The following is a 20425-nucleotide window of genomic DNA, read 5'->3' as shown; positions in this document are numbered from 1 at the left end:
GAGCTGAGGTGTGTCCCGCATATCCTGATGGGTCTGCTTGTGCTAGAGTAGAGGGAGGAGTTCTCACTGACACCTGAATAGGGCCTTGTCTTCCTTTCACAATGTTGCCTCCACCCCCTGTAGTGTGGCTGGGCCAGGGAGTACAGAACTGGTTCTATTAAGCAAGACAGACTTTCTTTGAAACCTGCACTCTTCAAAGGCGGAAAGTAGTATAAATAGTGGGGCACTGACCACAGAACTTTAGAACACTTCTGGATTAAGAGGACCATGCCAAGGGGAAGAGCTGCCAGGAAGAGTACTGCTGCTTTGCTGTGTGTTGTTTTGCTGGATTGGCCTGCAGTTGCTGCTTCTTTCTGTGTGCAGTGGAAAGGACTGAACTTTTACTTTGCTTTGGTATCCTGCTAAAGACAATTCTCCAAGGGCTTGATGTAGAGCTTACCTCCTTTTAAGAAGTCTCAGGGGCACAAAGACTTCACTAGCAGCATCCCTGAACTCTGTCTAGGAGTGCCAACTCCAGTTCTGGGCCATTGGAGGTTGTTTTGATGCTCCAGTTGCTGAAAATCCACGCATCGCCTTTCAAGCACTGTTTTTTCCACAGTTGAAAAACACATGCAGTGCCTCGGTGTGACTGAAAACATTGACCTAGTGCCTGTCGGAGGCCACAGAAACCAGCCACAGTACATACAAGTACGAGCGGTGAGGCAGTGGAGCCGGGTTGGGGGGGGGGGGGGATTTTGATGGACGATGACAAGGGAAAATTAAATAAAAAATTAATTTTCCCTCATCATCGTCCATTGAATTTGCCTCCCACCAGGCCACACTGCTCTTACCTGCACAAGCTGCTGCTGACAGAAAGCAGTGCAGCCTGTGTCCCGAGCACCAACTCTCCGAAGTTCCAAACACCTGCTTCGCCTCCGGAGCTGGCGTGCTGTGCACCTGGAAGAATTGACACATCACCTGTCTCTGGCTGTGGAAATCGACAGATCGCCTGGATCGCTGCTGAATAAACCAGTACTGCCTTGATATTCTCACTCATCACACCTGTGTGCCAAATCTACATTGATGCTGGGCTTTTAGTTGGAAACCGACGCATCACCACTCCTCGCAGTATGAAACTGACACATCACCTCCTCTCCAGTAAGGATCTGACATATAACCTCCCCTGAATAGCAGTAAGGAACTGTCTTATAACCTCCCCTGAATGGAAGTAAGGAACTGACGTATCACCTCCCTTGGTGCAAGGAACCAACGCATCACCTTCCCTGCGAGAAAGGAACCGACGCATCACCTTCCCTGCACCTCTTCTCGTCCTGTAATTTTGACGCACCCAAGGTACTTTGTGCTAAAAATCACTGCATCCATAGTTTCGTATGGACGGAAGTGCTAAATCCTGTTAAATCCATAGTTTGAGTTGTGTATGTTGAACTTATGTAGTTTTGGTCTTGTTTGGTTTAAATAAAGATACTTTATGTTTCTACACTGGTGTGGTGTCCATTTGTAGTGTTTTCACTGTGTTAATGTGTGTGTTATGTACAAATGCTTTACACATTGCCTCTGAGATAAGCCTGACTGCTCGTGCCAAGCTAGGAATGGGGTGAACGGGGGTTATTTTAGGTGAGTGACTCCCTTATCCTGACTAGAGGGAAGGGTCCCTACTTGGATAGGTTACAGACCTTCCATCTATTGACCCCCATTTCTAACAATGGCTAGATTTGAATTTCAATGTTTTTGATGGAAAGAGTTAATCTGACCTAATTTTATCTCTTCCTTGTGCTTTGAGACAATTAATCTGTTAGTAAATTTTATGGGGCATATTTACAAGCCCATTGCGTCACTTTTGCGCCACTGTTGTATCACTTTTGTGAAGTAGCAGTGGGGTAAATGTTGCAGGCCATTTACAACGTGATGCATCTATGGAGATGCGTCACGTTTTAAAGCCCAGTGCCAAATTATACCTACGTCAGGTATAATGTATGCAGGGTGAGTGTTCCCATGCAGGAAAGTCTCGCAGAAGTGATGCAGTGAAATCTACAAGATTTCACTGCGTCACTTCTAGGACGCCACTGCATCGAAACCTTATGCCTGCTTGGAGCAGGCGTAAGGAGTGACCAGCACAGTAAGTTTAGCCCTCCCCATGCATTGCTGGAGTTGCGTTGTGCTTGCGACACAACTCCAGCAATATGTGACTTTTGGGCCAATAGATGCGTCAGAATTACTGCGCAATGGTGCACCGTATTGTAAATACGGCGCATCCATGGTGGTTTAAGGGTATTGCAAGCTGGTGCAGGGAAACTGATGCATCTCTACAGATGCGTCAGTTTCTTGTAAATCTGCCCCTACATTTTTTTTTAAAGTCGGATGAGTTGGACAATCTAGGTTCGTTGGCATCTCAAAGGTGTCATAATGTACCTGTCCAGTTGGGTGTCTCTCATATTTTAGAATCAATATGGCCTAACAATCTGTGTGTGAACATTTTTAATTGAAGGGGCATTTTTTTTTAAGTATTACCAGACATATACTACATGCCTAATCGTTTATTAAAGTGAGGTTTTTTGTCGACCTTGGAATGTTGTCACTGTGGAGAACCAGTGCTCGATACAGTTTATATTTTTTCCACCTGTGGTAGAATAGCTAAACTGGAATCGCGTGTTTGATGAAATCTCTACGGTAACACATATGCCGTTATTTCCTAGCTTGCATTCAATTATATTTGGTGCATTCAAGGTTGTCCCCCGTGCAGGGGCGTAGGAGACACTAAAATTCTGGGGGGGACAGGGACAACCTTTTGGACTTTCCATTGACAGTATACAAATCACCGCCCGTTAAACAAATACAGTTGCGCGTAGTTTTGAAGTGAAATATTGAGAAAAGCAGGCATGTAGTCACAGTTTGCATTTATGCTTTACTGTTATTTACATTCACATAGTAATCACACCAAATGTCAAAAACACATGCATATGAATCTTGCATCTTCATGCACCAAGCAAACAATGGTCGCTGACTTAGGGTGGGGCGTCCTGTTTGTAAGTGCATTATGGTTTGAAAAGTACCTGCTGCTGCATTCCTGGTCTACAGCGATTTTCAGGCAACAATAGAAATATGAAGATAACTTCAGTGATTAATGATCTTTATTGAGAGAGATCAGAGGTCTGACTACTGGAAGTTTTGACTCATGGTAAGGTAGCCACAATGTGTTAATATGCCTGCTGCAAAGAACGTGTATCACGCAGATTATAAAATGCATATAATGTAAATAGGTCAGTGAGTTACTGCTTCTGTCTGAGAAATTCTTTCGGTATTTGCAGTTTATAAGTTAAAATCCTAACATTGAACAGTGAGCTACTAACTGTCATCAAAGAACTGCATGAAAACTGCAAGGTATAGATTAGAACGTTATGATTTTTACCCAGTCTTTCATTATCCTAAGGTTGGAAAATGGGTTCATTAGGATGGAAATGAATTCTGATTATTAAAGAGAACCCCCAGCCATGGTGTTATTTTTAAATTCTGGGTTTGTGCTTCTCTTGTGTTGTGAAGCCATCTGTGCCCAGGGCACTCCGCAATTTTTTGCTCACTGGTACTGGTGGTACCTCACTTTCACAGACCCTGGCCTCTGCCTAACCAGGCCCAGGGCCAGTTCTAGGTTGAAAGAGACATTTACAAATACAGTAAAAACAACTACATAAACTAGGGTGCACTATGGGTTAGGGTACCTCCATGATTGATGAAGAACCGGGCTTTTAGAACCCAACGGCGCCAGGGGCACGCCCAAAATCTTCGGATTCACCTGTCTTGGTTTACAGAGACACGGAATACTTCTGGGTGGTGTCAGAGACCAAATTTATTAGCTGCAGCCAGTAACAGTGATCCTAGAAATACAGCATGGGGGTATTTCAGGAGACTGCTCAAATTTGTAGAGCAAGACATCTCCTTTTATACACAATATTCACATTTACAAACATACACTCCCACTGCACAAAAATTTAACCAATGAGGTACATTCTCAAACAAAGTATCACATGACGAAAAGCTCAGTTTGCAATGTCCCAACCCAAAGTTAATCATTGGAAATGTCCCAAATTCAATCTCCACAAGCAGGACAAACCCATAATTGAAGGGCACAATGCATGTAATAAAGAACACAGAAAAGGAAACAATGTCTGATAGTGAGCAAGATAAGACATGTGTAAGGAGACTAAAAGTTAACGATATCCTAAACAGTGTTTGACAATCTCAGACAACGATCAAACCAGGGAAATTGACTCGGCAGGCTCAGCTTCAGGTGAAGGAATCAGATCCTTGCAATTCACCTCGGAGTCAAGAAAGACCTTGTTAATGTATACCAACACATGAAGGCCAAGCCGCTTCGTTCGTCTAACCATATTCGTCGGCCTACGTGATGGCAAGACAAAATGGAGATGCAAACAAAATGGAACCCATGTTCAAGACGAAATCTCCAAATACATGGTGAACTCGCTAGCTAGCATGACGAATTCACTCCATATTAGCCGCACTCACTAAATACGGTCCGACATCACCAAAATCCTGACGGAACCATAACCTTACCTGACGAGGCCCCTTTTCACAGAACCACATTGACATGACCTCTCCTATATGGCCCTAGTACATAATAGGGCATGGGATTTGAAACTACCTTTAAGTCCCTAGTATACATTAGGGCACAGTGGTTTAGAGGCCAGCATCCCTTCCTGCACTTGCATGTGTGCACTGATGTAGCCTGAGGTCAGTTTAAAAGCAGGCCTGTGTTGGAGGACTGCTTTTAAAATGCAAATTGTGCCCAATCGTGACTTTTGGGTTTGGGGCAGTTACACATTGATAAACTACAATGTATCCCTAGGGGTTCCCCTAGGTGTCCCAGGGGTGAGAGGTCATGTATCTACAAGTAGGACACTTATAAAATGAGTGTTATATGGCCTGGATTTAGTTAAATTGCACTTTTCACTGCCTACATTGTAGTAAAGTGCTTTCCAAAATCGGCTTTTGTGCTAGGAGCACTGTGAAGTGAGGATCTGCAATATTTTGATATAATCAGAACCCCTAAAGTCTTTCCCATGTATTCTAGGGGTGGGGGGTCCTGTAGGTATAAGGAGGATCCTTATATAGGCCCTGGTACTGGAGAAATTGGCCAGATAATTGTTCCATTGCAGATCCCCAGCCCATAGGTTAACATTGCAAGAGGTTATTAATTAATAACTGGAGAAAGTAAAGCCATACAACTAGGATTAAAGGACTCAGAAGAATGTTAATGATAAATGCAACGATGTGGTATTGCTGAATTTATTCTAAAATGTACAGATAAGAAGTTATAGGACTTTCTTACCTGGAAGCCACAATTCAGCTCTCTAATGCCCTGCCTCAATTTGTCAGAGGTAAGTGGATTGGACTGGCTGTTTGAAGAGGTGATAAAGGCCCCTGGAGTTAGGAGGCCTATCTGGGAGCAGAGGTTGCTGGGCATAGGAATGCCAGAGCCAGGGGGAGGGGTACTAAACAATGCTCTTCAAGAGAAGGAGACAAGCTGGAAAAATCCCTTTCAATTACACCTCTCCCACAGCTGGATAGGGGGATTAAGGAGGAATTCCCAGATGTAAGGGGAGTGGACCTAGGTAGATGAAGCCGTCCTGTAGGCTGGTTTAGTTAGTTCTGCTCCCTCTGCTGGAAAATCAGCCATGATGAATTTTCGAGAAATTGTGCTCTCTTTTGGAAAATAATGCCAACCTTTAGAGGATGTGGTCATACCCTGGAGCATTGCCCTGCACCTCATTGTACAGGAGTGTCCTCCTTCTTGACCCAGAGAACTTGGAATAAGTATCTGAAAGGGACAAAGCCTCTCAGATAATGCTGGTTCAAACTTGTGAGAAGAAAGGTCCCAGCTGAGGAGTTTGATTTGAACCAACCAGGCCCTGGCCACTGAAGATTGTGCCTGTTGCACAATCTGGAATTACAGTCCTATGGACTACCATGCTTCAAAAGGACTAAAGAGTGGACTCCCTGCAAGCTGAAGGTTAACAGAGCACACCTCGACCACCACTAAGAATCCGCAGCCTGGAGAACTACCAGTGAATTTGAAAGGGTTTTGTCCAAGTGGATTGTGGCATTTTTGCGGCACTTTATTTTACTCATAATCAGTCATTTTCAGCCTTAAGTCAATGGAAACTGTTTTAGCAGAGTATTCCACTTTGAATCGGCAACCTGGAATATGGAACCCTTGGAAATGCAATTCTCCATTTGCTTTAGTACAGGTTGGTAGCAGTTATCACACTTTTTGACACATTGAGGGACCGGTGTTTAGCACATTCTTAACCCTTTTCTCGCCTGAGAGTCTGAGAGCAGCTGGAGACCGCTTTCGTGGACAGGCCATGACCCATTGAACAGGTCTAAGAAGGCCCACTGTGAGAAAAATAACTGACTTTGTTAGTATGCAAACTTTTTGAAATCCTACTGCTGTCCATTTATTTTAAAGCTCAAAATAATTCTAGTTTCTTCTTCCCACATCCTAAAGCTAACTTCCTGATTTGCAGAAGGGAAGAATATTTGTAAAGCATCCTCTCACGTTTGCCTCAATTTGTGACAAGCTAATATACCGAATTTAGCACACAATCCCTGGTAAACCCTAGTTTTACTGCAGAATAATTAAAGACACATGTTATCTCTGCCCAGGAAAGATATTTCTATTAAGCAGAGGTGAGTGAGACAATTAATTAACCACAAGCTGAGCTAAGGGTCAGTCTTGGCTCAAAGAGTCCATGCACGAGCCAAGCCTTGAAAATGTTTGGCATGTAAAAATATATTCTCAATCAATCAAATATAGTTTGTTTTGGGACAAAGCCTATAAAACCATATCAGTATAGTAAAAAAATAAAAAAATACTCAAATGCTAGCCCTAAATAAATATGGCACTTAAAGTCGACCTCTAAATGAATGTTATATAAATAAATTAAGATTATAATTTTGACATCATGTCAAGGAAATTGGAAATGAGTAGGTACGGGGGCACTCCTAATATTTTAAATGGGATTAATCAGGGTCTCCGCAATAGGTCAGAGGCGCTGGCGATAACCCACCGGTCTGCACCACACAGAGTTGCTCTTTGCCCTTGTTTTTATTTTATTTTTTATTTTACAGAGTTTTATATAGCGCAAACTTGACCCGAAGGCATCGGGTATCAGAGTGCTTTACATAGCACTAGTTGCGTTACATGAGGACACATTTGTTTTTGTTGGACACGGGGAGATTAAGTGATTTGCCCAGAATCACAAGATGTTCAGTGTCTTTGCCGAGACTCGAACCCAGGTCCCCAGATTGATCCCCATAATTGCAAGGCAATGCCAACTTCCTGCCCCTGTCAGCAGATTTACATACACCAACATCACACCATTCTGATGTAATAAATAAATCAAAATGCTTTTGCAAACAAAGTACATGTTTTGCCAACACAAAGCATGATTTTTCACTGGTAACAGAAGCAACATTTACAAGTAGCTTCAACTTAGTTTTGAAAATGGCTTTGTGAAAAAAGTGCTTTTTCCAGGAATCTTAGAGAAAGTGTTTATAATGAAGTGACGAGAAGTCAGATTTACCCAGACATGTGAAAGGAACACTACAGACAACTAGGTTTTGACTGTCTTTTGCATTGTGCTGATCAGAAAAGGCTCTCTCCTCGTACACAAAAGGAGCCTTAAGCTGGAAAGTTGAGCTCAATAGTGCCGTCTTCCTCCACCACAAGCCCCTACAACACATCACAGCCTGGTAATAGTTGCTTGGGTAATCTTGGGTAATCTTGTGCTTTATATGCCTTCAGCAGGTGACCTGATTGAGGGGAGAAGAGTTTAATGGGGAGTTGTTGATTTCACAGGCACTTTTGTAAAAATGGTGGCATTTTTACAAAAGTGCTGATTTCGCAGGCACTTTTGTGAAAATAGCTGCATTTTTACAAAGTGCTGATTTCGCAGCAAACCGCGAAATCCTGGAGGGTCTGTCGAAGGTCTATCGGGCCTTCTAAGGTGTAGCATCGGAATGACCTCTGTCAGGATTGTGGTCTGGTGTACTTGTCATGGAGGCTGAAAATGGTGCTCCAGTTCCAAATTTCTCAGCTCTGGCCAGAGTGCCACATCCTCTACCACACTGAACACCATACTGCCCCACTGGGAGAAACTGGCACTGCCTTCAGCTACAACCCAATTGTGCTGAGACTCAATTCAAATTATGCATTGGACAAGAATAAAATGCTGCCCGAAAAAAAGTAACAACACCCTGTAAAAAGCAAACACGGAATGCAAGGATGAGCAAAGCATGTGAAATGTAAGCAGGAACAACATGGTTTAAACTCATTATTCAGAAATCAGTAAGTGATTTTGCCTGAAAAGTTCAGGAATTGGCTACTAGACCAGGAAGGGACCCGTTTCATTGTCCATTGCTTATATCCTTACAAAATGTAAGCAGTTTGGTTAAAAAAAAGAACACATCCCCGAACACAGAGCCGTGGTACACATTTTATAACCTAAAATATTTAAAACAGTTGAAAACGCTCATATTAAACGTTTTCCACTCCACCCCACACAGGTATTGCAGTCCCTTTAGGAATGGTGCACTTCCCCACCCTGGGAATACAATGTTGTTCAAAGAAAGAAGATGAAAAGAAAGTAGCGCTCCACTGGAAAGCTCTGTAAAGCAGCGCTAAGGTGCATGGGTGTAAATAACAATCTGGCCTGTCTGCTGACCACTCTGTATTGCTTTATTTGGTTATTTATTTATTTTTCTTATTTTTATACTTTTTTCTCTCCGTCCCGAGATTGTACTTTGGAATAGAACCCTGTCAGAAAATGAGGACATTTCCAGCCAAGGTGTTCTGTTCGTTTTTGGATCCATTTCACAGGGGAACAAATAAAGAAAAGAAGAGGCAAGAGAGAGTATGTAACAGCTGTCTTTTTAAATCAGCACTTAAGGATAAGCGAGACAGAGACAGAAAGAGATGGATGAATAAAGAGAGAGAGAGAGAGGGGGGATGAGGGCAGCTGCCAGAGGCAGAGCAGGAGAAGCAGACACTGTCCTTGCCTTCTCTGGTCATGAGGGAAAAGAGAAACTAGTTTTTTTCCCTTCTCTGCCCCTCCCAAACTAGCCAAGCCTTACTGCAGAATAACAAAGGGCAGAGATCGGGTGGACTCTTTGACTGCCAGCAGGTGGGGTCACAGGTCAAGTACAGGGCCATTAGGTAGCGTTTTCGCTCGCTAATGGCCCTGCGAATAACAGAAGTGAGAGGGGAAATTCTTTTGTCCCCCATCCCCCCGCCCTTGTCCCCCGTGTCCCCCCCACTCCAAAATCTGGCGGGGATATATCCCCCGCATCCCCCACACTATCTACACCTATGCCCCCGTGAAGTTTTATGGTATTATATTTTTCATAATTACGACTAGAATATGCTTTGTGCGACTCTGGCTTGACCTTAATCCGCCATCTCCGCTAGCTGGTTAAATCAATTTGTAGATATCAGTGGCTTGGAACGGTCTCATATCTCAGAAAATCCAGCAACTGACTATTTGCGAGAAATGTGGGCTCCAGTTACGTAGAGGAGGGTGTTAACTCTGCAAATGGCTGCTGGATAAGCTCGAAGGGTTGTTAATAGTCTCAGGAATGTCCTAGCTATAGGTGTCTGTAAAGGTGCTGGCCTATTATTTGTCCTGGTGGTATAAGGCATTTCATTACGATGCATGATTTGTGGATTTGTGGATTTTTGTGTTGTCGTTCTAATGTACAATCCATATAAAGATGACAAGAATGAAAAAAGAAATAAAGGGAAAAAAAAGAAAAAAATAATGTATGAATTAGATTAGATGGAGGGCTTTTTTTTGTTTACCTTGCGAGCTTCAGTCCCAGAGGGGCAGCAGGAGAAATGATACACTTCTCAATGACGAGTGATAGGGATGTTCATGACAACCGTAGCAGTTCCAGATTACAACTGTAAAATGGCTGACGAGCTGACACAGTATTCAGAGGTTTAATTCGAACTTGCGGGCCCATTAGCATGACGGGTGAATCACCACCTCCGGCCCGGCGGTGGCAATCCTCCCGCCAAAATGCCCTCTATCACCCGCGCCATATTTATATGGTATGGTGCACCGTGGCAGACGGAAAGACCTTCCGCCGCTTTTCCGCCGGTCGGATTCCTGACCGGGCGGAAAAGGCGCTTGCCATAGTGGTGGTGCCTTGCAGGCACCGCCATCCATGTTAATATGTGGCTTTTTCAATTCCTTTCCATGGCGGAGACTCCGCCATGGAAAGGCATGCGGATTTCGCTTTGAGGGCCCATTGCGGGCCCCCAGGAGGGTGGGGGGCTGCACTTTGGGGGTACTTATGGTACTCCTCGACATTGGCATAGACAAGGTGGCAGGCACCGCATGGTGCCTGTCACATTGTGAATGCCAATGTACAACATGCCATGCATATATTGCATTGTGGTGGGTGCTGCTTACAGCACCGCCCACCACAATGCAACATATGCGGGATGCCACCGCCATCGTGGCAGTGGCATCCTGATTGCCATTGCGAGACCGCCGGACCTCTGGTGGTCGGTCTCGAGCACCGCTATGGTGGCAGGCGGACAAAGTCTGCCCGCCATCATAATGAACCCCTTGGTTTTCAGGCTACCAAACGGCCTACCAGATTTTGCCTTCACTGTCCCAGCTGGGACTGGACATTCACATTTGCATTACACTCCTGCTTTAGAATTTTTTTCCCCACTAAAGCTAGCATTGCCATTGGCAGAAATTGTTTATTTTGCAAAATCAAAAAAAATGTGAAAGCCTTTCGGTGATGCCACGGCGTCGAGTCGGACTGTTAACATCATTTTTGTGTCCAAACACTAATACCCAAAGAAGGAACTTGTTTCTGGAAAATAAAGAAGAAAAGTTCCTGCTGCACTTGAGTGTTCTATAAAAGTGCATGGAAAGCATTTCCGTTCACTCTTGTCATTACTTCTGCGCATGCTGGATCAGGGAAAATGTAGGTGGATAAAGCTTCATAGATCCCCCCTTTAACAGGGCGTGCTTTCTAGTTTCATTTACACTGTCTGTCTCCCGCTAGTAGTGGCTTTTCTGACAGTAGAGTAGGTGGTAGTTCTGCTACTGCGACCTCTAAATCACTCACTTCGTGGCATTTCAGCGAGCAAAAATGTTAGTCTCTCAGTAAATGATATGAACCGTATGCTACCACCAGCGCGTATACTTCAGTGAACAAAATGTTCAGTTTCATGCAATGGATTTTGGGCATCCCAGTGTGCTAATTGTGGGAAGGGAACGCCTGGAGAAATCAACACATGTCTATCCATTTTAAAAGTAACACCCTGATGTCCATACAATGTTGGCTCACGTTCTCTACCTAACTGGGCATACCTTTCATAGAAATATAAAGTTGTCATGCACATATCCAGAGGTTCGTCGTTTTTGACTCACACCTGCTACCAATTTTTATCTGTACATCAGTTACATGATTAGGCAATAGGATGATAGGAGTACACACATCTGATATGTCTAACAGTAGTTATACACCAATGACAAATATTAACAGGAATACTTACAATAGCCCAAGCCTTGCTAGGCCTTATTTAGGGTTTGGTGGACTGGATATTAAGTCAAAATGGGATGGATTTCCCGTCCGCTGTCTTGCAAGTTCCATGGGCTATATATTGCCCTTGTAATACAGCAGACAGGACATTGTTCCAATGTACAGGCAAACCTGATAATATGGCTACAAGGAAATGTACTGTATGCAGAAACATTTCTAAGTATGCTATCATATAAATGCAAAGCAAGCTAAAAAGTCACCATTAGAAATAGATGTCAAGTTTAAACGTGTAGTTTAAATTGGAGAATCTAGCGCAGGCCCTGTTGAACCATACAACAGCCAGCCTTAGTCTGTTTCATGTAGTTAAGGAGTAAACAGATTACTTTCTTTCAACTGTAATTCTTTCTTTCTGCTTCTAGGTACAAAGCTATTGTCAGGCCTATGGACATCCAAGCCAACAATGCCCTGATGAAGATTTGCATCAAAGCCACCCTGATCTGGATTCTGTCAATGACACTCGCCATTCCTGAAGCGGTCTTCTCTGATCTGCATCCGTTTTACGACAAAGGAACCAACAAAACCTTCATCAGCTGTGCCCCATACCCACACTCCGATGGACTGCATCCAAGAATCCATTCAATGACATCCTTTCTCATCTTTTACATCATCCCCTTGTCCATCATTTCGGTGTATTACTATTTCATTGCAAAGAATTTGATCCGCAGTGCTTACAACATGCCAGTTGAAGGGAATGTGCATGTAAGAAGACAGGTATGATTCCTTTTTATTTCTATTAATGCCTATACCCTGGGGAGGCTCCAATTAGTATGAAGTGACTGGTTGCTTTCTGTAGCAATGAGTGAAACTGTTTAGAGTTGGCAATAACCCTATACATAAATAGACACGAACAAAAATTAAAACAATTTCCTCTGAAAAATGATGGTACAGAATTACTTACATTACATGCCTTAAAAATACTTAAAAATAGTATATGGAGGGCGTAATTAGGCACTGATTTAGTTAAGTTATGTTTTTTTCAGACAACAAAAACTGTTAATTGGTAATATAGTGTGTCTCAATTAACTTCTTACTGATGTCAGCTGGATAAGCCTTGGAGGTATGTTGATATTTTTACAGCTCCCTGTTAATTTCAACAACAATAAATGGCGAAATCTTACATGAAGAGAAAGACACAGATATTAGAGATCTCTTTATATTAGCATTGGATGTAGTGTTTGTCATTTACTTTCCCAAAATCTACCTGCAGTACAATAATAGATCATTCTCACAAACCCTGGGTACATTCAAAATTCAGTCCTCTCAGTTACCTGGAATTTTGAAATATATATTGTTGAAATCACGAGCAATTTTTTTGCAACACCATTGTGTGGTGTGTATTTTAAAGGAAAAAAATATCTGTTGAAACTAGGCAGCATTTGCTTCAAAATTAACCAGGTGGTTGGATCATGTACGCAGTTCGAAGAAAAGCGTTCTGTGCTTCGTAAAAAAAGCTTGCTAAACAGGGATAACTAGTGCTGTGGGGAAGGAATGGAGATATGTGACATCATTGTAGGCCAAAGGAAGAGGCCTTAAGGACCCACTGTCAGATTCACAATTCTTGGTGGTAAAGCATATTCTGGGTAGATGGTAAGATGCTGATTAACCATGATAGTCCCGAAAATAGTTGCTTGCAAATGAGCTCCGGAGCATGTCTTCCAGCATCAGTTTAACCCCTTCCATGCTGGTGACGAACCCCAGCCGTCATGCACTATGGTGCTCGTGTGCTGATGACGGCTGGGGTTCGTCATGGCCCGCCCGTGTTCGTCCGGCGGCCGCACACGGGAAAAATCGCGGCCGCACGGAAGGGGTTAATAGAGCTAATTTGGAGAACCAGCAATCTAATATTTTTATTTTCTCTGTTTATTTGGAAACCCTTTATGTGGGCCTGATAGGCTGTTTGACCGCCTTCCTTCTACAGGCTTTCAACTCAGCTGAACTTGTGTGCTTTCATTCTACAGTCTCACAAATGCATATTCTTACTGTGCATATGTGTTACATCCCCATGTTTGCATTAGTGCAACTGTGATATTTTCAGGTTTGTAGTGGGTCTATATGGGTCTTTTGTATGACCTTAGTTCTTTATCTCCGATGAACAACAGAAAATAAATCTGAAATCATTGAATCTTCAATACTTGAAGTACTGTATTGAGTTGATTCCGCATATACAGGTACCTAAGACAACTGGACTTTTGATACGCTGACTCTGGTTATTTTGGCAAATCTTTACGCAGTCCTCTCTTTCTCATGTCCCTTGGAAAATATTTATTGTTCAGTACTTGCAAATTTCCACTGACAGACCCTCAAAGCCCACCAGACAATGTGTTTCTTTCCTCAGGTAGAATTGATCGTAAACCTCATCTTTCCTCAGGTAGAATTGATCGTAAACTGCATCTGTTTTACACCATCCTAATGTGGCTGGCGGTGTCTGATAGACACCGCCAGCCACGTTACAGCTTTTCCGCCGCGGTTGTAAGTCAACCACGGCAGAAAAGCGGCGGACTAAAAACAGGACCCACCAGCCATCCTGATGTGGCGGTGGGTCTTTGGTGGGTCCACAGAGGACTTTTCTCATCCTCCGGGCCGGAGGTGGCTTCCGCCTGCCCGGAAGATGCGGAAAAGCCCCCATCATAATCAGCCCCATAGTGTGGTTGTTGGGTTTGTAAGGCTACTGGGTGGGAAGTTAATTAAGGGCCTTATTATAAGTTTGGCGGTGCAGGAGCAGGACTGCCCCGCTCCTGCACCTCCAAACCTGTGTTGGTACTGCCCCCCAGATCAGGAGTTTTCTCCTGTCTGGTGGGGGATTAATTTTCGTAAATCACGGCGGTGCCTATGAATGAGGCACTGCAATGAATATGTCAAAGGCAGTACCTGCGCTGTACTGGTGTGCATGCCCCTGAGTAATAATTGATTACAAATTATTTAATCATTTTATAATAATTATTTAATTGATTGTTAATTATGTAAATTCTATAATAATTATATTTTCTGAGTTATATATTAGGTGCAGGTTGTTGGGTATGTAGGGGTAAACGGTAGGAAGTTAATTAAGTAATAGTTAATTAACAGTTATTTATTAAATTATGAATTATTTAACTGAATATTAAATACGTAAATTGTGTAATAATTATATATTTTTAAGTTATATATTAGATACAGGTTGTTGTTTTTTTAGGGGCGTCGGGTGGGAAGTAATTTAAGTGATACATAATTATTTACTTATTAATAATTATTTAATTGATTATTAACAATGTTAGTTGAGTTTTATTGATTTATTTCAGTTACATTCTAAGTGTCAAGTGCTAGGTTTGTGGGCGTATAATGTGAGAACTTAACTAAATAATAAATGAATAACAATTTTTAGTTCATACTTAATTATTAATGTTTTTAATACACCATGTAAATTGTTTAATTGTCTTATTTTTTTATGTATAATTTTCTTAATAAGAGTTTGTTATTTCTGGTGAGCTAATAGGGTTATCAAAATATGTTTTGTGTTTGATATTAAGTAATTTACCTACTGCTGCAAAGACTGAAGTGTGTATAGTAAATTTAACCCCTCCAAAGTCCATCACTTAACCTACTGTTGCATGGACTATAGTGGAAATAGTAAATTTAACCCTTTCAAATTCTAACACTCTCTCTACTGTTTCATAACAGGAGTGGGAAAGGTTAATTTAGCACCTCCAAAGGCCAACACTTTTCCTAGTGTTGCACAGACTGGAGTGTGAATAATACATTTTACCCCTCTGAAGTTCAACCTTTTCCCTACTGCTACACAAACTGGCGTGAGAATAGTAAACATTATCCTTCTGAATTTCAACACTTTCTCACTGTTGTACAGAATGGAGTGGGAATAGTACATTTTACCCCTCTGAAGTCCAACGATTTCCCTAGTGCTGCACAGACTCAAGTGGGAATAGTAAAGTTTACTCCTCCATATTCCAACACTTTTCCTACTGCTGTACAGGCTGGAGTGGAAATTGAAAATTTTACCCCTCTGAAGTTCAACGCTTTCCCTAATTTGTTTGTTTAATTTTATATTATTTGTTTAAATATAGATATGTTTTGAAATGTTTCCAATATTTCTACTATTTGTTTAACATTTTTATATTTAATTAATTAGGTAATTTATTTAATTGTTTTGTACTTGTGTTTTAATATTTTTTATGTTTTTCATTTAAATATATAAATATTTATATTTATGCTTTTTATAGTAGTAACATAATATATATCAATATAATATTAATATATATGTGTGTTTTTGGGAGTATTTATACATATATATATATTTAAATATTATTTTAAATTAATTAATTTGCATTATATCAATGTTATTTGTTAAAATATTTAGGATTTACTATTTTAAACTACATATACAATGAAAATCAATATTTTGAAATATTTTTACCAATATTAGTGGAAAAGGGTATTTTTTCTCAATATTTTTGTACTTACCATTATAAGCATAGGAAAATTATATTTCTGCAGTCAATATTTTAGACAGGATATTTCTGATTCAGTATATTGTTGGGATCAATAATATGTCAGTTATCACTGTTTCCGCCAATGTGTTGGGGTTATCCATCAAGGGAGAGGGGCAAGAAAAACTGGGACCCAAAACATGGATTTCCTACATAAATTCATATAGGAAATTTTGGGAAAGGATACAGAAAAAATGGATGAATGAAATTACACCAGATTTGACAGAACGCTTGAACTTTACTCATAAAGTGTGATTTTCATTCTTTTTTATAAATCCATTCAACCATTTTCGAGAAATTTACATTTAAGCATGTGCCTGTGGTGGTCAGGAAGGGGTAAAAAAAGTAGCTATATATGGACTGCTGGTATCCAGATATGCTCTTATTGGCCACTTTAAAAGGGACTAGCCCTTCCTAACTGGTTGATAACAGCACAAATAATATGTTGCCACAGCCATTACACAATGAGGCACCTGATATGTCACCCTGAAAATGAATTTAAAAAAAGATATTAGGGGCAGTGTGAGCCCACAATGACCCCAGGGGTATATGGAGGTGTCCCAAAGGAACACCCACATGATTGACTGGCCACAACATGGACAATAGGTTATATGTGGGTGTCCCACAGAGACACCCACAAGATTGACTGGCCACAACATGGACAATGGGCAGTAGCAGCCATGACAGAACTCTGTGTAATGATCCTCCTTAAACCATGAATACCAGGTTTTGAGGGTCAAAAAAATAAAAAAATATAAACGGGGATGACAGATTTTAGTCACAATATAAATCATTTGTTGGTGATGTTATCTACATTTTGAAAATTCTGATGAGCTCTAGGGTGAGTTACCATGTGAAACATTCTGACCCCTGCTGATGTTTGAAGAACCACCTTTTATAGAAAACAGTTTTCTCGCATGAATAAACATTTTATAAATGTTCACATGAGAATAGAGACTGCTATTCTCATTAAAGCGATACCAAAGGGGATGATGGACGGAGTGCTTGAGCAAATCAAACACTCACCCCCAGTCAACTGATCTGTGTTTAAGTCATCATCATTTTTTAGCTCACTCCACCACCACAGTTCAGACATGGCCATATGCAAATCAGTCTGACCCTGTGCCTCATGGGAACAGTTCACCCCGAACTGCCAAGCTATGTCTTCCCTGGACCGGAGCAAGCCTCCTGCGACTGGTTTCTGGCTAATCAGCCATCATCAGCCAGGCTAACTTGAATCCAGTGGCAAAGTGAGCAAGGAACCCACGCCTGGGCATACCCTCCCAACTTAGGGCGAACAAAGCGTTACCAAAGGGGATGATGGACGAAACGCATGAGCAAATCAAACACTCACCCCCAGTCAACTGATCTGGGTTCAATCCATCATCATTCTTTAGCTCACTCCACCACCCCAGTTCAGACATGGCCATATGCAAATCAGTCTGACCCTGTGCCTCATGGGAACAATCCAGCAAAACTGCCAAACCATGTCTTCCCTGGACCGGAAACAAGCATCCTGGGACCGGTTTCTGGCCAAACAGTTGTCATCAGCCAGGCAAGCTAGAATCCAGTGGCAAAGTGAGCAATGCATGTATTTCCAAAAGCAGCAGCAGCCTGTGAGTTTATCCTTCCCAGGGTATTCAAATGAACAGCTAGATCACTAACATTCTGTATTGATGAAAAACTGCAGCACGCCTCAGACCAGGACACATTTTGCGTGAGTTCTCAAATATCTTTCTAATCCATGCCAGTAAAGACTGAAACAGTGCTTTCAATCCCAGCAGCACTATGTCAGTTAACTTCCTGGTGTTCTCCTGCATCTTCTCACAGTGGTCTAATGAACAACTAGAGCGCTTACATTATATGTTTGTGACAAAATTGTGGCACACCTGAAGCCATTTTAATGAAATCAAAGTTGTAAAACCTATGGCAATTCCTTTGAAATGAACACATTATGGAGTTTCTTTTTGTTACAGAACTTATGGTTAGTGTCCTTAAAAGCTAAAATGAGGGCACATTTTCTATGAGTTCTCAAATATCTTTCTCATCCTTGTCACTAAAGCATTCTGACATGCAGAGTGTACCATGTTCTTCCATCACCACAGCAGTGTGTCACTTAACTCCCAGTAATGAACCACAACATTACCAAAGAATTCTAATGAGCAACTAGAGCACTAAGGTGTTTGCTTCGTGATAAAAGTTAGGCACTCCTGAACATCATTTTGTTGGGATAGGGGCTGTTGAAATTAAAGCCTTTTCTGAAGAGCAGGCTGAATTGATTGAGCATTGACATGTTAATTCAGGCATGATAGCAGAGGGTTAAAATGTGAAGGTCAGAATGGGTACTTAGTCTTTTGAGGCATATAGTACCTGTAAAGGTCCAAACACTAAAGAGAGAGACATCCCTTTACAGCATCCCCCTTTCACATCTGTTTACTCAGCCTACCCGTCTTCTCAGTTGCTTCACTAGTGCTATTGACAAATTCTATGTAGTGAGGATGTTTATAAGTTGTGGATATTCATTTCCAGAACTTTGCTGAAGAATTTGTCACATTACAGATTTCTCAATAATTTAAAATGTAACAGTGTCCAACTTGGAAGTAGTTTATCTTGCAAAGGCATTTTAAGCATGTCTCCAAGGTTCTATGTCATTGTGCCCATCTCAGGAATATGTGTAGTGTGTCTGATCAAACTACAGAGTGTTGTTCATAGGGCCTGGCAAAAGGTGTCTTTTCAGTGGCAGATGCATACCTGTCAACCTTTTGATTTACAGTTGCAGGCCATGTTAACTGTTTAAGAGAATAATCCCAGGAAGGTTAATAGAATATTGGCCACAGGTGTGGAATGCTGCATTACTTCAAGGCGGCCACAAACCCTATAGGACACTGTAATAATGACTGGGCAATGTCATCAGTGCTGTCATCAATGATGGCATTTTAGATGTGATCAGTGATGTCATCAATGATGTCATCTAACATGTCCTGAGCGTTGTAATAAGTGATGTGATAAAAAGTGCATGGTGGGGGGTGCAAGTTATAGTTCGCTCAGCAATATATAAAACTGGTGAATTTCAGCGTTTTTTAGTCTTAAAATTTTAGTTATTGAATTATTTCATCAGAGCAAATATATGATGTAAAGTAGATTGCAATTTGTTCACTTGGAATCATCTTCTGATTCTCTGCCCAATTCTAAATTTATTTAGAATCTCTAATAGCATATTTGTAAACATGTTGTAGGATGCATCCAACAGTAAATCGGTCTGATACCTGCAGGATTTCCAAATACTCCCGTATTTTTGAAATAGGAGTATTTATTGTGTTGGGAATACTACTCGTTGATGCAATGTATTTAAAATAGGGATACTGAATTCCAGACCATAATCAAGTGTTTTCTTACACTCTATCCTGCTGATGTTGTGAGTTCCTGTTGCCCTACTCATTTTTACATTCATGTTAATTCCTCAATTTCACTAAAACTTATAGGGAGCTTTTTACCTTCCTTTATTACAAACGATGGACCCTATTTAGAGTTTGAAATGTGGGATATGTCGTCAAAAATGTTTTGGATATCCTGTCTGCTGAATTTCAAGTGTCAAAGGATATATGAACCTGTTATTAAGTGGATTGGCTATCCGTCACATTTGTGATGGAGTATGCTATCTACCAACCTCTAAATCAGGCCCTAGGAGTTCACATTCTCTTGAAGGGCAGGATTTACGAGTATTTTAAGTATGATCCCTTTTGTTCTACCTTCTTTCACGTCTTAAGTGGGACAGCAGAGTCCCTTTTGTCACCATTGTTTTTAATTACCTGTCATCCAAAGTTTTAATGACTTTAAACATTCTTTTCCAAACACTAATGGTTGCTTCTTTTTTCGTACATTTATTTGATGTTTATACTCTTTCCATAACCCTTTACAGGCAAATTCCATGATTTCTCTGTACAATAATTTCTTAAAACCTGTCTAAATTTACAGGACATAGTTCTACATTCAGCATCTAAGAAATTACCATAAGTTAATGTTATTTTATTTAGTATGCTTAAGGTGGAGGGTTCTTCATACAGTTTTAATATAAATACTTCTAACGGCATAGAAAAGGAATTGCTGTGTAGATTGTATTTTAAATCTCTACAACACTATAATCATTTTCATAGCAACTTGATCAGACTTATTGATTTCTTCTTTCTTTGCTGTTAAGCTCACTTTTATTGGTAAATAATCATTACCCTCTCAATTTAGTCCTTCGAATGAGTCTACAAACCTGTTTAATGCATAATCATTCAAATAAATATAATTAAATGAATAGC

At 41.1% G+C, this 20425-nt stretch overlaps 1 protein-coding gene across 1 annotated transcript in view; it reads left to right on the top strand.

Annotated features, from left to right (window-relative positions):
• GRPR (gastrin releasing peptide receptor) overlaps positions 1-20425 on the top strand; it is a 399801-nt gene that overhangs the window by 256657 nt on the left and 122719 nt on the right. Inside the window, exon 2 of the mRNA XM_086933318.1 lies at positions 11997-12348. Coding sequence (XP_086789444.1) covers positions 11997-12348 — 352 coding nt within the window. The remainder of the gene's footprint in view (positions 1-11996; positions 12349-20425) is intronic.

Source organism: Lissotriton vulgaris, chromosome 8 (genome assembly GCF_964263255.1).
Source record: "Lissotriton vulgaris chromosome 8, aLisVul1.2, whole genome shotgun sequence".
NCBI classification, from domain to species: Eukaryota; Metazoa; Chordata; class Amphibia; order Caudata; family Salamandridae; genus Lissotriton; species Lissotriton vulgaris.
This window is presented reverse-complemented; position numbering and strand designations above follow the sequence as displayed.